Source organism: Gobio gobio (genome assembly GCF_949357685.1).
Source record: "Gobio gobio genome assembly, chromosome: 2".
Taxonomy (NCBI): Eukaryota; Metazoa; Chordata; class Actinopteri; order Cypriniformes; family Gobionidae; genus Gobio; species Gobio gobio.
In genome coordinates this window covers 64,516,951-64,534,874 of record NC_137098.1, presented here as the reverse complement: position 1 = coordinate 64,534,874, position 17,924 = coordinate 64,516,951, and the positions used below count along the sequence as shown (strand labels likewise).

Here is a 17,924-nt window from a genome sequence, read left to right as displayed (position 1 = left end):
AAGTTGCCAAAACCCCTCTAAATCCTGCTAAACCAGTTACGACCAGGCTGGAAGACCAGCTAAGCTTAGGCTGGTTTTAGCTGGGAGTCAAACTAATTAACACAAGTATTTCTTAAAGGCACATCAGCAAAAAAAAAAACAGACCGTTTAATTCTCACAGAGTATGTAAAACATATGAGTGGTTACGACCCTCATAAAAATGAAATCATATAATGTGACCCTTACAAATGGTATTAATTAGAGTTAGGATACATTTGCTGAAGAAAAACCTCTCCCATTCTTTTTATAGACCCATAATAAAAGCTAGTCTGAAGCAGGTCTGAAGGTTGGTTCAGCTGTTCAGTGTGTGAATATGGTATGCGAATCAGGTCATGGGATCCTTTACTTCCTAACACAGGGATTTAATAACCTGATCTCAGATAACAGTGCACACACAGTTAATTTTTCTTATCAATGTCTTGTTTTCATTACCCAGAACAGAAAGGAACCTTCTCAACAGCGATTCCACATGAGTTTTGCTCGAGCCACCAAATGTGTGTCCAAAACGAGATGCATCTAGAGATAGTATATCACTCTTAGTCAGCCTGGAAGCTTCCGCACATTGAAGGCATTGTATGCATATTAATCATATGAATGTCTATATGAGTGTTATGGTGTGTGTGTGTGTGTGTGTTGACCCTCCCTCCCCCCCCCACTGTCCTGTTTGTGCTCTGTACTGAGGCTGGGACAGCTGACATTCCTACGCTAGTTTTAAATAGCGTTCAGGACTGTGTACTGATCTGACCATTGAGTCTCAGGTCTTTTATTCATTTCCCATCACCCCCTTCTCCCATTGCAGCCAGGGCTCCCATTATTTGTGTTGGCTTTAAACACATCTAAAGTAGCAGAGAATTTGGGGATTCTTTATTATTGATAGGCTGTTGTTTTTTTTCTAAATTCCCCCATTTGTGTATTAACCATCAAGGAGGCACGCCAGTTTTAGAACTCTTAAGATACACTGGCCACTTTATTAGGTACACCTTGCTAGTACCGGGTTTGCCCCCCTTTTGCCTTCAGAACTGCCTTAAAGGGATAGTTCACCCAAAAATGAAAATTAGCCCATGATTTACTCACCCTCAAGTCATCCTAGGTGTATATGACATTCTTCTTTCAGACGAATATAATCAAGAGTTATATTAAAAAGTCAAAAACTTCCAAGCTTTATAATGGCATTGACTTGATGGGTCATGTTTGAAGTCCACAAAAGTGCCTCCATCTATCATATAACTGCTCCACACGGCTCCGGGGGTTAATAAAGGCCTTCTGAAGCGAATCGATGGAGTTTGTGTAAGAAAAATATCCATATTTAAAACTTTATAGACTAAAATAACTGGCTTCCGGTGGCCAGCAGTGCGCGAGTCGACTTGCGCTAAAAGAGTAACCCCTGACGCTAGGTTTTGTTTTGCTCTATCCTCTTCGCCAAGGGTTACTCTTTTGTCGTAAATCAATGTGTACGGCAATCTGCCGAAAGTTAGTTATTTTAGTCTATAATTACGCTTTAGCCACTTGAGTCAGTGTTTTGGAAAAGCTATGTGCACCATCTTCAGGTCAGACATGGGACTCTCATAGTGCATTATTATGGGATGATTTTAGACTCAAAATGATTAATACATTCACACACACAGTGTGCAGGAAAATGCTTTAAATGTGTAATTATAAACGCTTTGCGTTCATATTCTGGGCTCATCTGCCTTTTTTGTGTGTACATGCTTTATTAATAAGAGTTTGGTCTTGCACGGTCTTCTTAATGCGTTTTTCACATTAAGCGTTTTAGAATATTCCCGAGGAAACAATGTGAAATTTTGCACGTTTTGGGTTCATATTTTTATACTTGTAATACTTGTAATTAACAATATTATTATTGTCTTAATGCATCCATGGGCTCATCATGTATACATAAGTGTTTTCTCCCATAAAGTCTATTATAAAAGAAAACACTTAATGTGGCTTCCTGCAGTAAAACGGTGATATTAAAAGTAGGCTATACACTTTATTGAACATGCGCTATATTGCATATTAAGCATTTTATACTGGTTTTCTATGGGGGAAAAATGTTATGATGAACCATGTTGTGTTCATAACCTGATTTAATCTGCTTGCCTATACAAAGTAGCCTTTAATACCTTTTTAACGTTAGCCTGTTAAGTGTTTTCCTCGTCTTTATAACAAGGACACATAAAGCGTCTTATAGGCAGAATAACGCTCACGGTGCCGGTGTCTGTTTTGGCAGATACTGCCATCTAGTGGCAGCAGGTTTTCTTAGACAGCAGTGTGTGTGGATCCTGCAAGGTCAAACCGGCGAAATGAAAGTCTCAAAATCCAAATGAATCACATAGGATCGACTCACAAACAAGTCAATGAATGAATGCGCGTCACCGGATCCACAAATGCACATCTTACTCGTTGCACGCACAAATTCTGACTTACATTAATACAAAATCAAAGTTTTGTATTCACAACTTTGTCTCTATTTGTACAAATTGCTGCACATTCATGTAATTCTGTATTTTGCACACACAAGTTTAAAGGCATTTGATTGTGGATGGTAAAACTTGTTTGCAACATTTATCAAGTTCATGGATAAGTGTGTGTGAATGTATTAATAATTTTGAGTCTAAAATCATCCCATACATTATGGGTATTCTCTAGCTGTTGAGGTTACATCAGTTGTACACTCGTTATTGCAGTGCATTATGGGATTGAATGAGTGCACTCAATAACGTCTGCTATGGTTTTGGACACCACTACAACTGGCTGTCCCCTCAAATAGTACCCTATTTAAAGGTGCGGTATGTAAGTTTTTCACTTTACTAAAGCATAAAAATACCATAATATGTTTGCAGATATTTAGGAAACCAGTTTGCCAGTTGGCGGAAAACACCGCGTATTTCTGCCATGGAAGCCAGCAAGGAAACTGGGTCAGAGATTGCAGATTCTACCCAACCTAAAAAGCCTCGGCATCCATCTAAAAATCTCTATGAACGAGAGATTATTAACATGCGGATAAATCAACTCATCAACGTACAGTGTGGCTTTCATTGTCAATTGCGCTTGCTCCTGTTGCGTGTACTCATACTGGCAACCCACATGAGCGACGAGTATGAGCAACGATTGTCCTCAAACAATGATCGCCAATATTTCGAATTTGGACTGCAGTACCTATTTCGACCACTAGCTGTCAATCCTTCATACTGCACCTTTAAGGCTATAGGGGGCGATTTCTTGCACATGCCTAAATGCATTGAGTTGCAAAGAGTAAATGCAAAGAATTGCTGCCATGTGATTGGCCGATTTGATATTTGCGTTAACGAGGAGTTTAACAGGTGTACCTAATAAAGTGGCCGGTGAGTGTAGAGAAGGCTAGAGAAATGTCCTTTTCAAGCAAAAAAGTACACAGATGCCTTTTACAATTTTTTTTTTAATATGATGTACCGTGCCCAGTATAGCATAGTGTTGAAATTGCTTTAAATTGGTATTCCAAAGTTAATTTTAAAGAACCGCCAGTTCCGGAAGCAGCGTTTCAGGATTGCTTTGATACGGTTCTTATTGGTAGAGTAAAAATAAACTAAATAACTGTCCATATTGTGTCTAAAATGAGAGCTGCTCAATATTAACTTGTTTATTGAACTGTTGTATAAAAGCAATATCACACTCATACCTGCGGCCAAATCACAGCCTGGCACTCTTCATATTGTAAATTGCAATTCTAAAACCACTGATTACCGTCTAAACTAATGAATTGATTAATGAATTATTTTTATTTGTTCTGTTTCACGTTTTTTGTGTTCTAGAACATGAAAGACGAGGAGATGAACACTGTTGTTATTATGAACTTGGTAAGTCGGCATGATTTCTTTCGACTCCTGTGTGTCATTTTGAGAAATAACGTCTCGAGCGCAATTCAAATTCATAAAGCTTTATTTGCATCGGAGAAAAGTTATCTGTCATCTATCATGATAATATACTGGGATGAAAATTACCACGTTACCTCACAAGACAAACTCTGACTAGGATCAATATAGCATAACTTTGAATGCAAAATGAAAAATTATGCAAATGACATTGATAATATGTATGGACAAATGTGCAGAGATATTGCATTTGGGATAGTTAATGACACAAGCCAGATCATTTGATTAAATGATGAACTGGTTGTACTTCGTATAATTGCTACGATGACCCTCATTTATCTGTACATGAACACACACACAAACACACCTTTTGTGCTCCTGCAGGAGTGGAACGATTATCGCCTCTCCTGGAAGCCGAAAGATTACGAGGGAATTGATGTGTTGCGTATCCCGGCTGCAAAAGTGTGGCTTCCTGATATTGTTCTCATCAACAAGTGAGTTGTGTGTGTGTGATGCTTCATATTATCTCAGAGAACCTAGTGTCAGGCACATTATCCTAGAGAGCCTTTGCTGAGTTTCTGCAAGAACCGCAAAAACACAGAAATTATCAAAGCGTTTGTGAAGCTTGTCGAGAGATGCATTTCTCTCTCTATCTGTTTCTTTCTCACACACTCTCGCTGTAATGCCCAGGGAGACCCTCATCACTGCTGGTGTAAATATCCTCCCTCCTTCATTCATCTCTGCTTTATAGCCAATTAAACAACTCTGCTGTCCGCTAGAAGCCTCTCTGGTCCTGCGTTCACACACACACACACACACACACACACAAACTGCATCCCAATGAATTCAATAAGGGACATCTTGGAGTCCCACAGCACCATTACCGTAATATATAGGATGTTTTAAAGGCCTGTTTTTGTGTCCTGTGAGGATTATACACCAGTGCTGTATGGTTTAAGGGCTCAAATGATCAATCTAACTTAATTGTAGGTATTACTCTTACCTATTGTGACATACCTACAAGATGTTATAAACTAACATAATTGGACAGTGTCATGTTAGTAACTCTAACCTGACGATGAACAGGGGCTGTGGACCTCCGAAAAGGACAAAAAAAGTTGTAGTACCCTACTCATATGAGAGTTTTGTGTGAAGAATGGACTGAAATGTAAGCCATTATTCATTGTAAATCTGACCTTGTTCCATAGCGTTTTAATACACGTGCGCATATTCAAAATTGATGAACGTTAGATAGACTTTATTTCAAGTCATGGCACCTTCATATAGTGCTTTACACATTATTGATTATTTCAAAGCAGCTTTAAAGTGATAAACAGGAAATAATGATCAATGGTACAAATCGAATTCAATTTTGCTGTATAGCAGCTCTAAAAAGACAAACACAAAAGAAGAGCCAGTGCCATTTCCCAGCACCTGGGACAAGGTGTTTTTTTTTGTAAACCATCCCTTTAAAGGCCCATTGAAGTGCCATGAAACTCGCAGCATTATTCAATGTGTTGACGTAATTTCCACTGAAACAGGAAGAAGGGGCGGGACATATCGAACAGCCCCTCCCCTTTTTTAAATGGCCAATAGAGTTTAGTTTATATCACAGCTCGGCCAGAGCCGTTGAGCTCAGTAAAGCCAATAATCTCTAACCGTTTCTCCTCCTGATCTCCTCCATATCTCTTTAAAATACAGCTTTCTGTGCAGAATTCATACGGCTCCGATACATTTTCCGGTCTGTGCCGACTCGATCATATGATCCGCTCTGTGCTCTCGTTTCTCTGGACCGGAGCTTTGGCGGTTCACGTGACACTAACGTGAAACCAGACTTCATTCAACGCAATGGAAAGCATATTTACACTGTCTAAATCGTTCCCTATCCTCTGTATAGTGCACTATGTGCCATTCACCATGTAGAAAATAGTAAATGTGTGAACAAGTGACGATTTCAGCTGCAGCTTTAGGGCCAGGATTTACTAAAGACACGCACTGAAACATTAGTGCTTGAAAGATCTGGACAGGGTTATTTTTGCGGCTGAACTTATTGCATATGCATTCGTAGGAGTTTCCCTTTTAGACACATAATCGAGAGAGTATTTAAATGAATCATGCGTGGTGATTTACAGAGGTTTGCGCGCGTCAATTTACTGGTGTTTGCGGCATTATTTACCGCCCAAAGAAAGATGCCGTCTTATCCAGATGCTAATTTGCGCTGCTCTTGGTAGATTGTGTTGGTCATAATGGAAATGATCCGGCTGCTTCTGTGCTTTAATGTGTGTGTCATCAGTAGATCACACGCTGAACTTTCCACACCCATCTGCGCTTTTATGGGATTGCGCTCTCACGCAAATTTTGCCCTGTTTAGTAAATCTGGCCCTTTGTATCTATTTATAATGCGGGATGCTTCAGATTCTAGAGAGCATTTGATTGGACAGAAAATTTGATGAGAAGCTGAAGTGCAGTGTGATGTCATCGAAATCATCAAAATCAAAGCACGGTTAACTTACTGCAAAATATTTTTTATCATAGGTACACTTCAACTGTGAGAGACGGAATCTAAAACAAAAATCCAGAAAATCACATTGTATGATTTTTAAGTAATTAATTTGCATTTTATTGCATGACATAAGTATTTGATACATCAGAAAAGCAGAACTTAATATTTGATACAGAAATCTTTGTTTGCAATTACAGAGATCATACATTTCCTGTAGTTCTTGACCAGGTTTGCACACACTGGAGCAGGGATTGTGGCCCACTCCTCCATACAGACCTTCTCCAGATCCTTCAGGTTTCAGGGCTGTCGCTGGGCAATACGGACTTTCAGCTCCCTCCAAAGATTCTCTATTGGGTTCAGGTCTGGAGACTGGCTAAGCCACGCCAGGACCTTGAGATGCTTCTTACGGAGCCACTCCTTAGTTGGCCTGGCTGTGTGCTTCGGGTCGTTGTGATGCTGGAAGACCCAGCCACGACCCATCTTCAATGCTCTTACTGAGGGAAGGAGGTTGTTGGCCAAGATATCGTGATACAATCCATCCTCCCCTCAATACGGTGCAGTTGTCCTGTCCCCTTTGCAGAAAAGCATCCCCAAAGAATGATGTTTCCACCTCCATGCTTCACGGTTGGGATGGTGTTCTTGGGGTTGTACTCGTCCTTCTTCTTCCTCCAAACACAGCGAGTGGAGCTCTATTTTTGTCTCGTCAGACCTCATGACCTTCTCCCATTCCTCCTCTGGATCATCAAGATGGTCATTGGCAAACTTCAGACGGGCCTGGACATGCGCTGGCTTGAGCAGGGGGACCTTGCGTGCGCTGCAGGATTTTAATCCATGACGCCGTAGTGTGTTACTAATGGTGTTCTTTGAGACTGTGGTCCCAGTTCTCTTCAGGTCATTGACCAGGTCCTGCCGTGTAGTTCTGGGCTGATCCCTCACCTTCCTCATGATCATTGATGCCCCACGAGGTGAGATCTTGCATTTTGTCCTTCTCACCAAGCTGCTTGCCTATTGTCCTGTAGCCCATCCCAGCCTTGTGCAGGTCTACAATTTTATCCCTGATGTCCTTACACAGCTCTCTGGTCTTGGCCATTGTTGAGAGGTTGGAGTCTGTTTGATTGAGTGTGTTCTTACTCTCTTATTCTTACTGGTTGGAAGGTGATCAAATACTTATGTCATGCAATAAAATGCAAATTAATTATAAAAAAATTATACAATGTGATTTTCTGGATTTTTGTTTTAGATTCCGCCTCTCACAGTTGAAGTGTACCTATGATAAAAATGACAGACCTCTACATGCTTTGTAAGTAGGAAAACCTGCAAAACCTTGTTCTCCCCACTGTACCCTTAACTCTTGGTTGATTAAAAGGACAGTTCACCCAAAAATGAAAATACTGTCATCATTTACTCACTCTCAAGTTGTTCCAAACCTGTATGAATTTCTTCTGCTGAACACAAAATAGGATGTTTTGAAGAAAATGTGAAACCGAATAGTTGATGGTCCCCATTGAAAAATACTATGGAAATCAATGGTGCCCATGAACTGTGTTAAATGAAATCTGTCACTCCCACTGGAGCCTCATCAGTAGGTCACGCATGTGCTGAACGTTACCTCAGGTTTTGGAACCGAAAGTTGAGGTTATCCGCTTTCTCTTAAACTTAAACTTACCCAAGTATGGCACATAACCTGCCTACTGGAATCCCCCTGGTGTAAACAGACCCAAATACATTTTGATTCTGATTTTGTCAATGTGGACTTCCATGGAAAAGAAGTTATAGTGTGTGTTCACACTTGTAGTTCGGTTTGCTTGGTTCGTGTGGAGATTATTTCCGTTTTGATTGTCAGAAGTTGTGAATGTACCAAAATACCGAACCATATTGTACTACTTTTTTGGGACCCTTCCGTTGGGGTACATAGCACAGTAGTGCGGTGGAGCTAGACTCACTGGAGAACGTTGATTGGTTGACAGAGAATCGTCTCTTGTCGCTCGGTGGAAACGAGCCATTAATCCTGGTCCGCTTAGCGTTCACTTTGGCATTTTCAGCACCAAGCCTAAAGATACCGTACCTAATGGCATACATTCACTACCTAATTGGTCTGCTTTTACGGCGTAGCCTATATTTCGAGACGGAACTTACCAAACATCCAAAACAATGCTGTATTCTGGGCTAAATGCGCTCGCTGTTTGTGCGTAGCTGCATATGATGGTATTTTGACCAGCTGAAAACTCGTAAAGATCTGCTCACAAATGAAGATCTGCTGCGAGGAGATGCGGTTCTGATGCCTGTACCGAACTGTGTTGGGCAACATCATGACTATGACGAGAAAAAAACAGGTGTGTGTGTGTGCATTCTGTTCTTTTTAGGGTCTCATCTTCCCATTTTGGGTTCGTTTAGATGTATTTGGTCCATGTTGCATTCATATTTAATTCAAACCACACCAGAGTTTGTTTGGAAGCTGATTGAAACCCATCTTTTCAGCGTTCTTGTCCGCTTGTTTGCTGCGCACCAGGGTTCAGACGACAGCGTTTACACTTATTCAAATGAACCGCTCTAACAGAGCAATCACACCAGCGTTCATTTTAATTTTAAACCAAGTGTGAACACACCCATAGTGTAACCATCCAAATTGCCTTAATGTGGAGGTTTAGGTTTTTTAGTAGCTATACAAGTTTATCTGCGCTTAAACTTTTGTTTGTGTGTGTGTTTGTGTGTACAGCAATGACGGCGTGTTTGATGTAGCTCTACAGGTCCATGTGCAGGCCTACTCTAACGGCCGTGTGACGTGGACTCCACCGGCTCTTTTCAGGAGTTCTTGCGGGGTGAAGGTAAATCCTGCAACACAACAGACATTCTGTTCTGCTTATGTAGGAAAGATCATAATGGACCAATAAAAATCAAGTGCTCCATAATGTTTTAATTGTTTAAATCGGTGCTGTGAAACATTTACATTATGCCATAAAAATTCTAGATGTGTATTTGCATTAAAGATGCCACTGTTTTTCTTTTTAGCACTCATTTTTTTAGTGATTGTTCTTGTTGATGAATGTTCAGCACCTTTCGGTAAATACTGTAGTAATAAGAGTATGGATGAGACCTTTAAATACTGTAATGATGTGTCAAATGATCATAAGACGCTTAATGACGCATTAAATCACAAGTGTTTATGCACTATGAATATATCACAGTTGTACGCTGCTGGGCTGAGTTTCTTGTTTAAAAGAGTATAAGTGACACTCTCTCTTTCTCTCTCACTTTTGTACTTGTTTTGTGAACTTTTCCCTCTCCTCATTTGTATTGCTGCTTTTGTTTGGCCTCGCTCTAGTTTGGCTGCGTTTGATGTTTCGTCTGGTCGTTGCATGTGTGAAAACAGAAAGAGAGATGATTAAAGGAAGATGCTCGTCAGCCAGGCGCACACACACCAACATGCCCAAATCACATTCACATTCTCCATCTGCAGGTGACATACTTTCCTTTTGACTGGCAAAATTGCACCATGGTTTTCCATTCTTACACGTACGACTCCTCAGAAGTGGATCTGCAGCATGGCCTTGATAAGAAGGGGAATGAAATCCGAGAGATAGTCTACGACACAGGCTTCAGCGGTAACGCGCTCTAACACAATGCACAGCAACCTTTCAGACAAAGCTTTGTCAAGCCAATGTGAAAGTTTGTCGTGAACCCATCTAGTTTTATACTTTATTTCAGCCTTTGGAGGGAAATGTAATTTTAACTTCTTTGTTTATATATATAAAATGTAATACTTTTGAAAAGGACCTATTATGCCCTTTTACAAAGTCTTGATTTTGTTTTTGAGCTCTATTTGAACAGGTTTGCATGGTTGAATGTTAAAAAAAAACATATTTTCCCATATTCTCCATTGTTGCAGCTCCTCTCCTCTCAGTCTGTCAGTAACGCTCTGTTTAGTTCATGTCTCTATGAAGCCCCTCCTTCTAAAAAACGCACAGTGTGCTCTGATTGGTCGGTTGGATCAGTGTGTTGTGATTGGTCAAGGGATTCCAGCATGTTTTGGAAATGTCCCCAACCCTTACCATAACTGCCAGTGTCAACACATTACTAACTCAACCAGGCCCTGTCCCTTTATTTTGCTGTGGGAATTATGGGAATTATTTAAATGAGGAATATTGTGACGCGTTCATTCCCGGAAGAAAACTCAAGATTACAATGGAGGCATTTCATTGTCTGGCTATCACCAGACCAAGCTCAATCTTTTAAGATTGAACATTGGTCTGGAGAGTCTTCTCTGTATTTTCTACTGCACAAGAGACACGTGATCAACGGGCATAGTTCAAATGACTGTACGCAATTGGATAGTCCTTCAACCAATCAGACCACAAGAGGCGTGATCAACGGGCATAGTTCAAATGACTGTACGCAATTGGATAGTCCTTCAACCAATCAGACCACAAGAGGCGTGATCAACGGGCATAGTTCAAATGACTGTACGCAATTGGATAGTCCTTCAACCAATCAGACCACAAGTGGCGTGATCAAAAATGACTCTGTACGCAAATAGATAGTCCTTTAACCAATCAGACCACAAGTGGCGTGATCAAAAATGACTCTGTACGCAAATAGATAGTCCTTTAACCAATCAGACCACAAGTGGCGTGATCAACGGGCATAGTTCAAATGACTCTGTACGCAATTGGATAATCCTTCAACCATTCAGACCAATGATCCATCGCTTCTCTATCCGTCATCATGTTAAACCCGCCAATTGCGCGCCAGGTCGATAAGCTGGTTTGTGATTGGTTCTCGCAAATTTGTAACAGAAGCAGGATATAAATATGTACAGGTTTCCAGCCTGATTTGCAGGGCGAAATCAAATCGTTCAGTCTAGGCATTTCAGAAGAGGGAGTCAGGGAGTTCAGAAACACTAGGAGTGGGCGATATACTGGTAATCACGATTAACCAGTAGAAATTTGTCAACCGGTAGAGATTTTGGACTATCATGAAATACACATACATTTGTGTCAAAGTGACCATGACTCAAGTGAACATGAACAGTTGAGAGTGAAAACACACGAGTGTATTGGATCCATTCAGTCGGTCTTAAAGTGACAGATCCACATTAACTGCTGTTATTATTAATGCTAATCAAACAACAAAAAACAAGAGAGAAAATATCTCACTGCTCTTGACTGAATCACTTTTTTAACTTTAATAAGAATAAATGTATTTTTAATTTAAACAGTATAGACGATGCATTGTTTTTTTAATACATTTGATTACTTTATACATTTTATGTAGTATTTTTAGTACTTGGAGTTTTTCTGGTAGGTCTATTTAATTTGTCTTTTTGTTTGTTTTCTTTGCTCTTTCTTTATCACTGTTTACTAGTATTAGTTTTTTTAATTATATCGAAAATGGTGATGAGAATTATGAAATTTCAATGGTATCAAAAATGTTGATACAAAAACCTTATTTAAATTAAAAATAACTATATTGTGATGTATATCTTTATTGCGAAATAAAATTACTTATATTGTGTTCTAAGATTTTGATCATATCGCCCGCTGCTAGTGCGCACTGATATAGAGAATAACTCCCATTGGCGGGACTTTGTGCTTTTTATCTCTTCATGCTCAAACAGCAACATTACACACTAAAGACATGTTAAGAAGTATAATAGGTCCTCTTTAATGGAATTTTTTTTGCTTGAAAAATACACTCAATTTTAATTCTTAAATTATATAATTTTTATTTTTTTTTAACAAATCACCTACTTTCTTACACTTGTTGATTGCACTCAAAATGGCAATTATGTATGATGTTATTGTACTGTTTGAACCCTACACTACACACCATTGTGTCTTCTGTCATCCCAGAGAGTGGAGAATGGCACATCCGTCATAAGGTTTCTCGGAAGAATGTGCGAGAGGACCTGTATGAGGACATCACCTTCTACCTGATCATCGAGAGGAAGCCCATGTATTACGTGTTTAACATCGTCCTGCCCTGTATCCTCATCACCATCATTGCCATCTTTAATTTCTACTTGCCACCTGATGCAGGTAAAGAGTCTTTGCTCTGTTTTTTATTTTTTATATTTCAAAATGATGCCATGAGTGGTTCAATGAATCAAATCCACTTTCAATCCAGAACAATTAAAATATGCACAAATCAATATGTTTACATGTATGCATTTAGCAGATGTTTTTTTCCAAAGAGAGGAGCAAAAGCAATTAGTCAGGGAGCCAACAATACTCATAATATACAATGCCAGGTTTATTTGACAACTATATTAGTAAGCAAGCGAGAGATTTAAGTGTGTGTGGTGGGTAAGTGTTTGTGAAAGAGGTGGGTCTTCAGCTGCTTCTTCAAAGATGTGATGGTCGCAGTGATTCAGGTGGAGGTTGGCAGCTCATTTCACAATAGAGGAACGGAGAGGGTGGAAGTCTTGGAGAGAGACTTTTTGCCTCATTGTGAAGGAACAAGAAGATGTCACTCATTGAGTGGGCTTAGCTGATGGCAGGAAATATAAACTTCTAGGAGGGAATCGAGGTACGGCGATGCTGAAAGCCAACGTTAAAGCCTTAAATTTGGTTCTGGCTCTAACTGGGAGCCAGTGGAGTGAGTTCATGAGGGGTGTGACAAGGGTTCTCTTAGGGGCCGTTTACATGACACCGTTTTCAACAAAAAACTGGATACTTGCAAAGACAGGTATTTTAATACATACAAGTGTGTGTATTTAACCATTCAAGGCCAATAAAGCAGCAAAAATAACTCCGTAAACACAGTTCACTAAACACACGCTCACTGAGAGCGGTTCAGTTTCACTGCCTATTGCATTTCAACGTTTTAAAATCACATTTTTTTTAAACAACAGTGCTTAAAAACACATGCAAACATTAAGATTTTGTGACGCGCACGTGAGCATAACAGCGATAGAGACATTAGTGTAAAATCTCTACCAGTTGACAAACTTCTATTGGTCAATCATGTCTAGTGTAAATGTACCCTAAAGGCCTGTACACACCGGGACGAATATCGCGCGCGCTTATCGCCAGCGTTTTTCGTGCCGTTTTTCGGCGCGTCTTGAGTGTTCACACCCAAGCGATTTTCACTGGCGCTGCGCCGAGTGAACGTGCACATTCAGTCGATGCGCTCCCGGTACACAAGATGGTGCTGCGGCACTTTAAGCCTCTGACACTCGCTTGTCACACAAAGGAGAAGAGAGACAGTATTTACGTGCTTGCCAAAACCATAGACATATTATGTATATGGACAAAACCATTCACACACTTTTTGCTAACTGGCAAGCAGCATTAGCAGTTCATCTTCTTCTTTGTCTACTTACTACTTCTTCATCGTATCAATGTGTGCTCGGCAAGACCGTTTTGTGCTCGAGCGCCACCAAGTCGTGTTTTACTGTCACTTCAGCAGCTCCAGGCACGTGAACAAAAGCGCCGATCTCATTGGTCGGACAGTTTTTTACGCGCCGCGTCAAAATAAAAAAACGAACCCGAGGCGTTTTTTTAAAAATGACGCTTTTACGCCTGGCGTTTTGCGCGTCGGTGTGAACACTCACATTGGCGCCCATTGTTTAGTCCCGAGGCGTTAAACGTCGGCGATAAACGCGTGCGAAAATCGTCCCGGTGTGAACAGGCCTTTAGGCTGGTTGAAGACTAGAAATGCACTAGTCCAGTCTTGAGATCACAAGAGCTTGGACAGGATGCATCACAGACTCTGAAAGGAAGGGTCTGATTTTCATGATGTTGTAAAGAGAAAACCTGCACAACCGGGGTATTGTTAAAATGTGGGTGAATATACTCAGATGGTTGTCAAACACAACCACCAATACAAATGACTTTTTATAAGATTGAGGTTTATTGACCTTGAACGAATGAATGTCCTATTATTGTCCATTATAAATAGAGCTTCTACCTGCATGGATAAGCTCCTGCTACACCAGGATCAATCTCTCAGTTCTACCAGTTAAGAGTGTAACAAATCCTGAAGGGATCATTAGTACAAGCTTATTGCACTGCTTTTAAAGTCTGGTCTATTAATTCCACTATATAGTACAATTAACCTAATCGCTAAAAAGCACATTAAGACTCTGTATAAGTATGTCTTGTGTATGCATGAGGAGATCAAGAGGAGCTCTCTTTTCTTTTCAGGGGAGAAGATGGGTCTTTCAATCAACGTACTGCTGACTTTAACCGTCTTCCTGCTCCTGCTGGCCAACAAGGTTCCTGAAACATCTCTGGGTGTTCCCATTATCGTCAACTACCTGATGGTCACCATGATCCTGGTCACCTTTTCCGTCATTCTCAGTGTTGTGGTGCTCAACCTTCACCATCGTTCCCCCAACACACACCAAATGCCTCACTGGGTGCGCAAGGTCAGTACAGGAGACCTCCAGTCAAAGAGTCAGAGAAGGTCTTTCGACAAACTAGAATTTTGATCAATGAAGTTATAATTAAAGGTACACTATAGGCCTAGGGGCTTTCACACCGGAGGAACCTTTTCATAGTTCCTAGAACTATTGGCGGAAGTGGATGGATTTTTACGTGTTCGCACCGCAGGAACTAGGAACGATTTTAGGTCTAGGTTTAGCTCCTACTTCAGAGTAGCACAATAGGAACTACCAGTGGCGTAAGAGTACGTCGATTGGCTGAACGCACGCAAAACATCAGCACCCGCCATTTTTAAAAAAGCAGTCTACACACACAGATTATAGCCTATATATTTACTCCAGAAACTAACTCTACGAACATGGAAAACAGTGATAAATGGACTGTTTGTCACCCTTTAAGCTAAAGAGAAAATCCTACGCAACTTTGAGGGCACCAAGCGTAACATGATTATGTATTTCTGCTCAGATATCACCATTGGACAGCAACCACACGGCAAACACTAATACTGTTTAGTCTACTTTCTTTGTATAACAGTTCTATCCAATGACGTATTAGACAGGACTATTAAACAGATCGTAAACTAATCAGGCTCAGTGGCGTCAAAATAAAGGTCACAACAACAAGCGCAGCTTATGTCACTTTAGAGTTTCTACTGGCGGTGCGAATGACACCAGGAAAATTGCCCTAGGGGAACATTTAGTTCTCTGGTACCCCTTTTCCACCAAAGCAGAGCCAGAGCTAGATCGGAGCCAGAGCCTAGTTTCTAATCGGTTCTTTGTGTTTCCACACCCAAAGCCCTAGCTCCGAGCCAGGAAAAGTGGTTCTTAAGTAGCACCAAAACATTGCTGGGCTAGAACAGGGCTAGAAGTAAGAACCGATTACGTCAGGCGCTGGGGGCGGGGTCAACAAGACCAACACACACTTGAGATCCGCCATTGTGAAATAGCAGCTAATGGAGCTAACAGCTACTGTTCGTTTGTAATCTCCGTCTATACAAATTACGGCGAACTACATGAATGCGTTGGATTCGCTGTGTTTGCGTTGTGTTTTGATGCCGATGTAGGATCGTAAAGCCATGTGAATCAATAGTAACGCAACGTTTGCATTGTTGATGGAAGGCTTGTTCGCAGCGGTGCTGTGCAGAGACCGATCGCCGTATGATAACGAGTCCAGCGAGAGCACATGACTCCTTATGCTTTTGATTCACTCATGCGTTTTTATATCATATGTGGATCGGTCTGGCAAGCGCTGATGCGTCTCGAACAAGCCTGGTGTGTGTGTGTGTGTGTGTGTTTCCCGGCAGGGTTGCTAGGTTTTCACAACAAACCCGCCCAATTGCTACTCAAAACAAGCCCAATCGCGTTCCAGGGGGGATTCCCCAGTAAAAATCACATTTGGGGGTAAAATATGTGTTTTTTGGCATGGTTGCCTACTAAAATTCGCAATATGGGGCTAAATATCACATAATTGGGGTCGCTTCATCCCGTGGACATGAAAAAACAGCCCGCGGCAAAACCACGGACTTGGCAACATTGCCGCTGCCTCGCTAGCTTTGCTGAGAGAGATGAGACGTATACAGTGACGTAAGACATGGCTCTGTTGTGGCTCTCAGCCCGTGGAAAAGCAAACGGTTCTTAGAAAGCTCCACAGTCGAACCAACTATGAACTGGGACTAGCTCTGGCTCTGAATTAGCTCTAGCACTGCCTTGGTGGAAAAGGGGTATGGGAGCAATCTGAGGGCTGTCCCCCCCTAAAAACCATGCTGAGTATTGTAAATAATATATCAATATATACTTAAAATAAATGTGTACGTAGTAAAGCAATACAAAAGCAAACGGAACAAAAAATGCGTTTTAAGTTTAGAAACATTTTGAGTCCCTCCTCCCCCCTTGCCCCACAGTGGTTTGATCCACCGCGCACCTCAACTAACGTTACCCATAGACCGTAAAAAACTACCACACAAGTTTGGGGAGAGAACAAAGCTCTTGAGACAGTAGTTGTGAAACACCAGGAAGGGCTGTCAATGCTATTTTATGCACAGATGAAGTGATTCTTTTCTCTTTAATACAGATTAGGCAAAACACTGTTAACATCACTTGCCCACCGCGGCACCGCCCCAGGCCACCGTCGTTTTAATTTTTATAGTAATAAAATAATTTAGTTCAGTTAGAGAACAGACACAACTATTAAAAACTGAACGTGTCTGCTCAATACAGCACGAGTCGAACGAGCAAACAGCTGACAGACAAGATAATCGAAGATTTGGTTTCAAAGCGAAATGTAAAAGCGCCTATTTATTGTACTGTTTTGTTTTGTGTTTTTCATTACAAATAATAGGCTAATGAACCCAAAATTCAAGCAACCCGCCCCCAAATTAAAAAAATTGGCTCTAATTCTAAACCGAAAGTATATGCGCACAACCTTTCTGTCAGATCTGTGTTGGGTTTTGCTCAATATGATGATAAGTGGCAGATCAGAGGGCTTGCTGCAGTTGAACATCTAAAGATCGGAATATCATAGTATAAAATACTATGTGGAGGACGCAAGATAATTTAATAATTATAATATGACTGCATGGTGAACCTTAATCGTATTTAAACAACTATCGCTTTGTGTTGTTGGTCAGATAAAATGACAGAGAAAAGAAAAACGGACATTAGATCATTTTTCAGTGCACCAAAACGGCAAATAAGTACGTTTTTTTTTTTTTTTTTTTTTGGTACACATATCCTTTGTACCACAAGTAAGTACGATTTTTAGCTGTATTATTTGTGTCCCCTTCAAAAATTGCTCTCGAGAAATTTCATGTTTATTGCCCCCCCCTCCAACTGTTAGATGAAATTTACGCCCCTGCCTGCTTGTGCTTTCAAACGCTCCTGCTCCCGCTTTCAAAACACTTTCAAACGCTCCTGTACATTGATCATTGTAGCCAATCACACAGACACATCCGATGAGCATGTGAGCACAGTGGCCAGTCAGAGGTGTTTATTATTCCAGCTCAACAGCGCTCGAAACATTTTTAAAATTTCAGTACCGACTTGGTATCGCGGTCGGTACTTTTGACAACATTATTAGTTCCTAGAACTAATTCCTAGAACTAACCGGTGCAAAAGCCCCTTATTTAAACTAAACTCTCATTTTGCAGAA

The 17,924-nt window shown here is 40.8% G+C and overlaps 1 protein-coding gene across 10 annotated transcripts in view; it reads left to right on the top strand.

Moving 5' to 3' along the window:
- The window catches only part of chrnb1 (cholinergic receptor, nicotinic, beta 1 (muscle)), a 47,706-nt gene that overhangs the window by 9,329 nt on the left and 20,453 nt on the right, over window positions 1–17,924 (top strand). For 7 of the 10 annotated variants that reach the window (XR_013816064.1, XR_013816065.1, XR_013816066.1 and 4 more), the window contains exons 3-8: window positions 3,831–3,875; window positions 4,275–4,384; window positions 9,110–9,218; window positions 9,851–9,995; window positions 12,243–12,428; window positions 14,538–14,761. Coding sequence is in view for 4 of the 10 variants with exons in the window: in XM_079810664.1 (XP_079666790.1) it covers window positions 3,831–3,875; window positions 4,275–4,384; window positions 9,110–9,218; window positions 9,851–9,995; window positions 12,243–12,428; window positions 14,538–14,761 (819 nt within the window). In the remaining 6 variants the exon portion in view is untranslated. The remainder of the gene's footprint in view (window positions 1–3,830; window positions 3,876–4,274; window positions 4,385–9,109; window positions 9,219–9,850; window positions 9,996–12,242; window positions 12,429–14,537; window positions 14,762–17,924) is intronic. The other 3 variants (XR_013816069.1, XM_079810663.1, XM_079810661.1) reach the window with 1 other exon arrangement.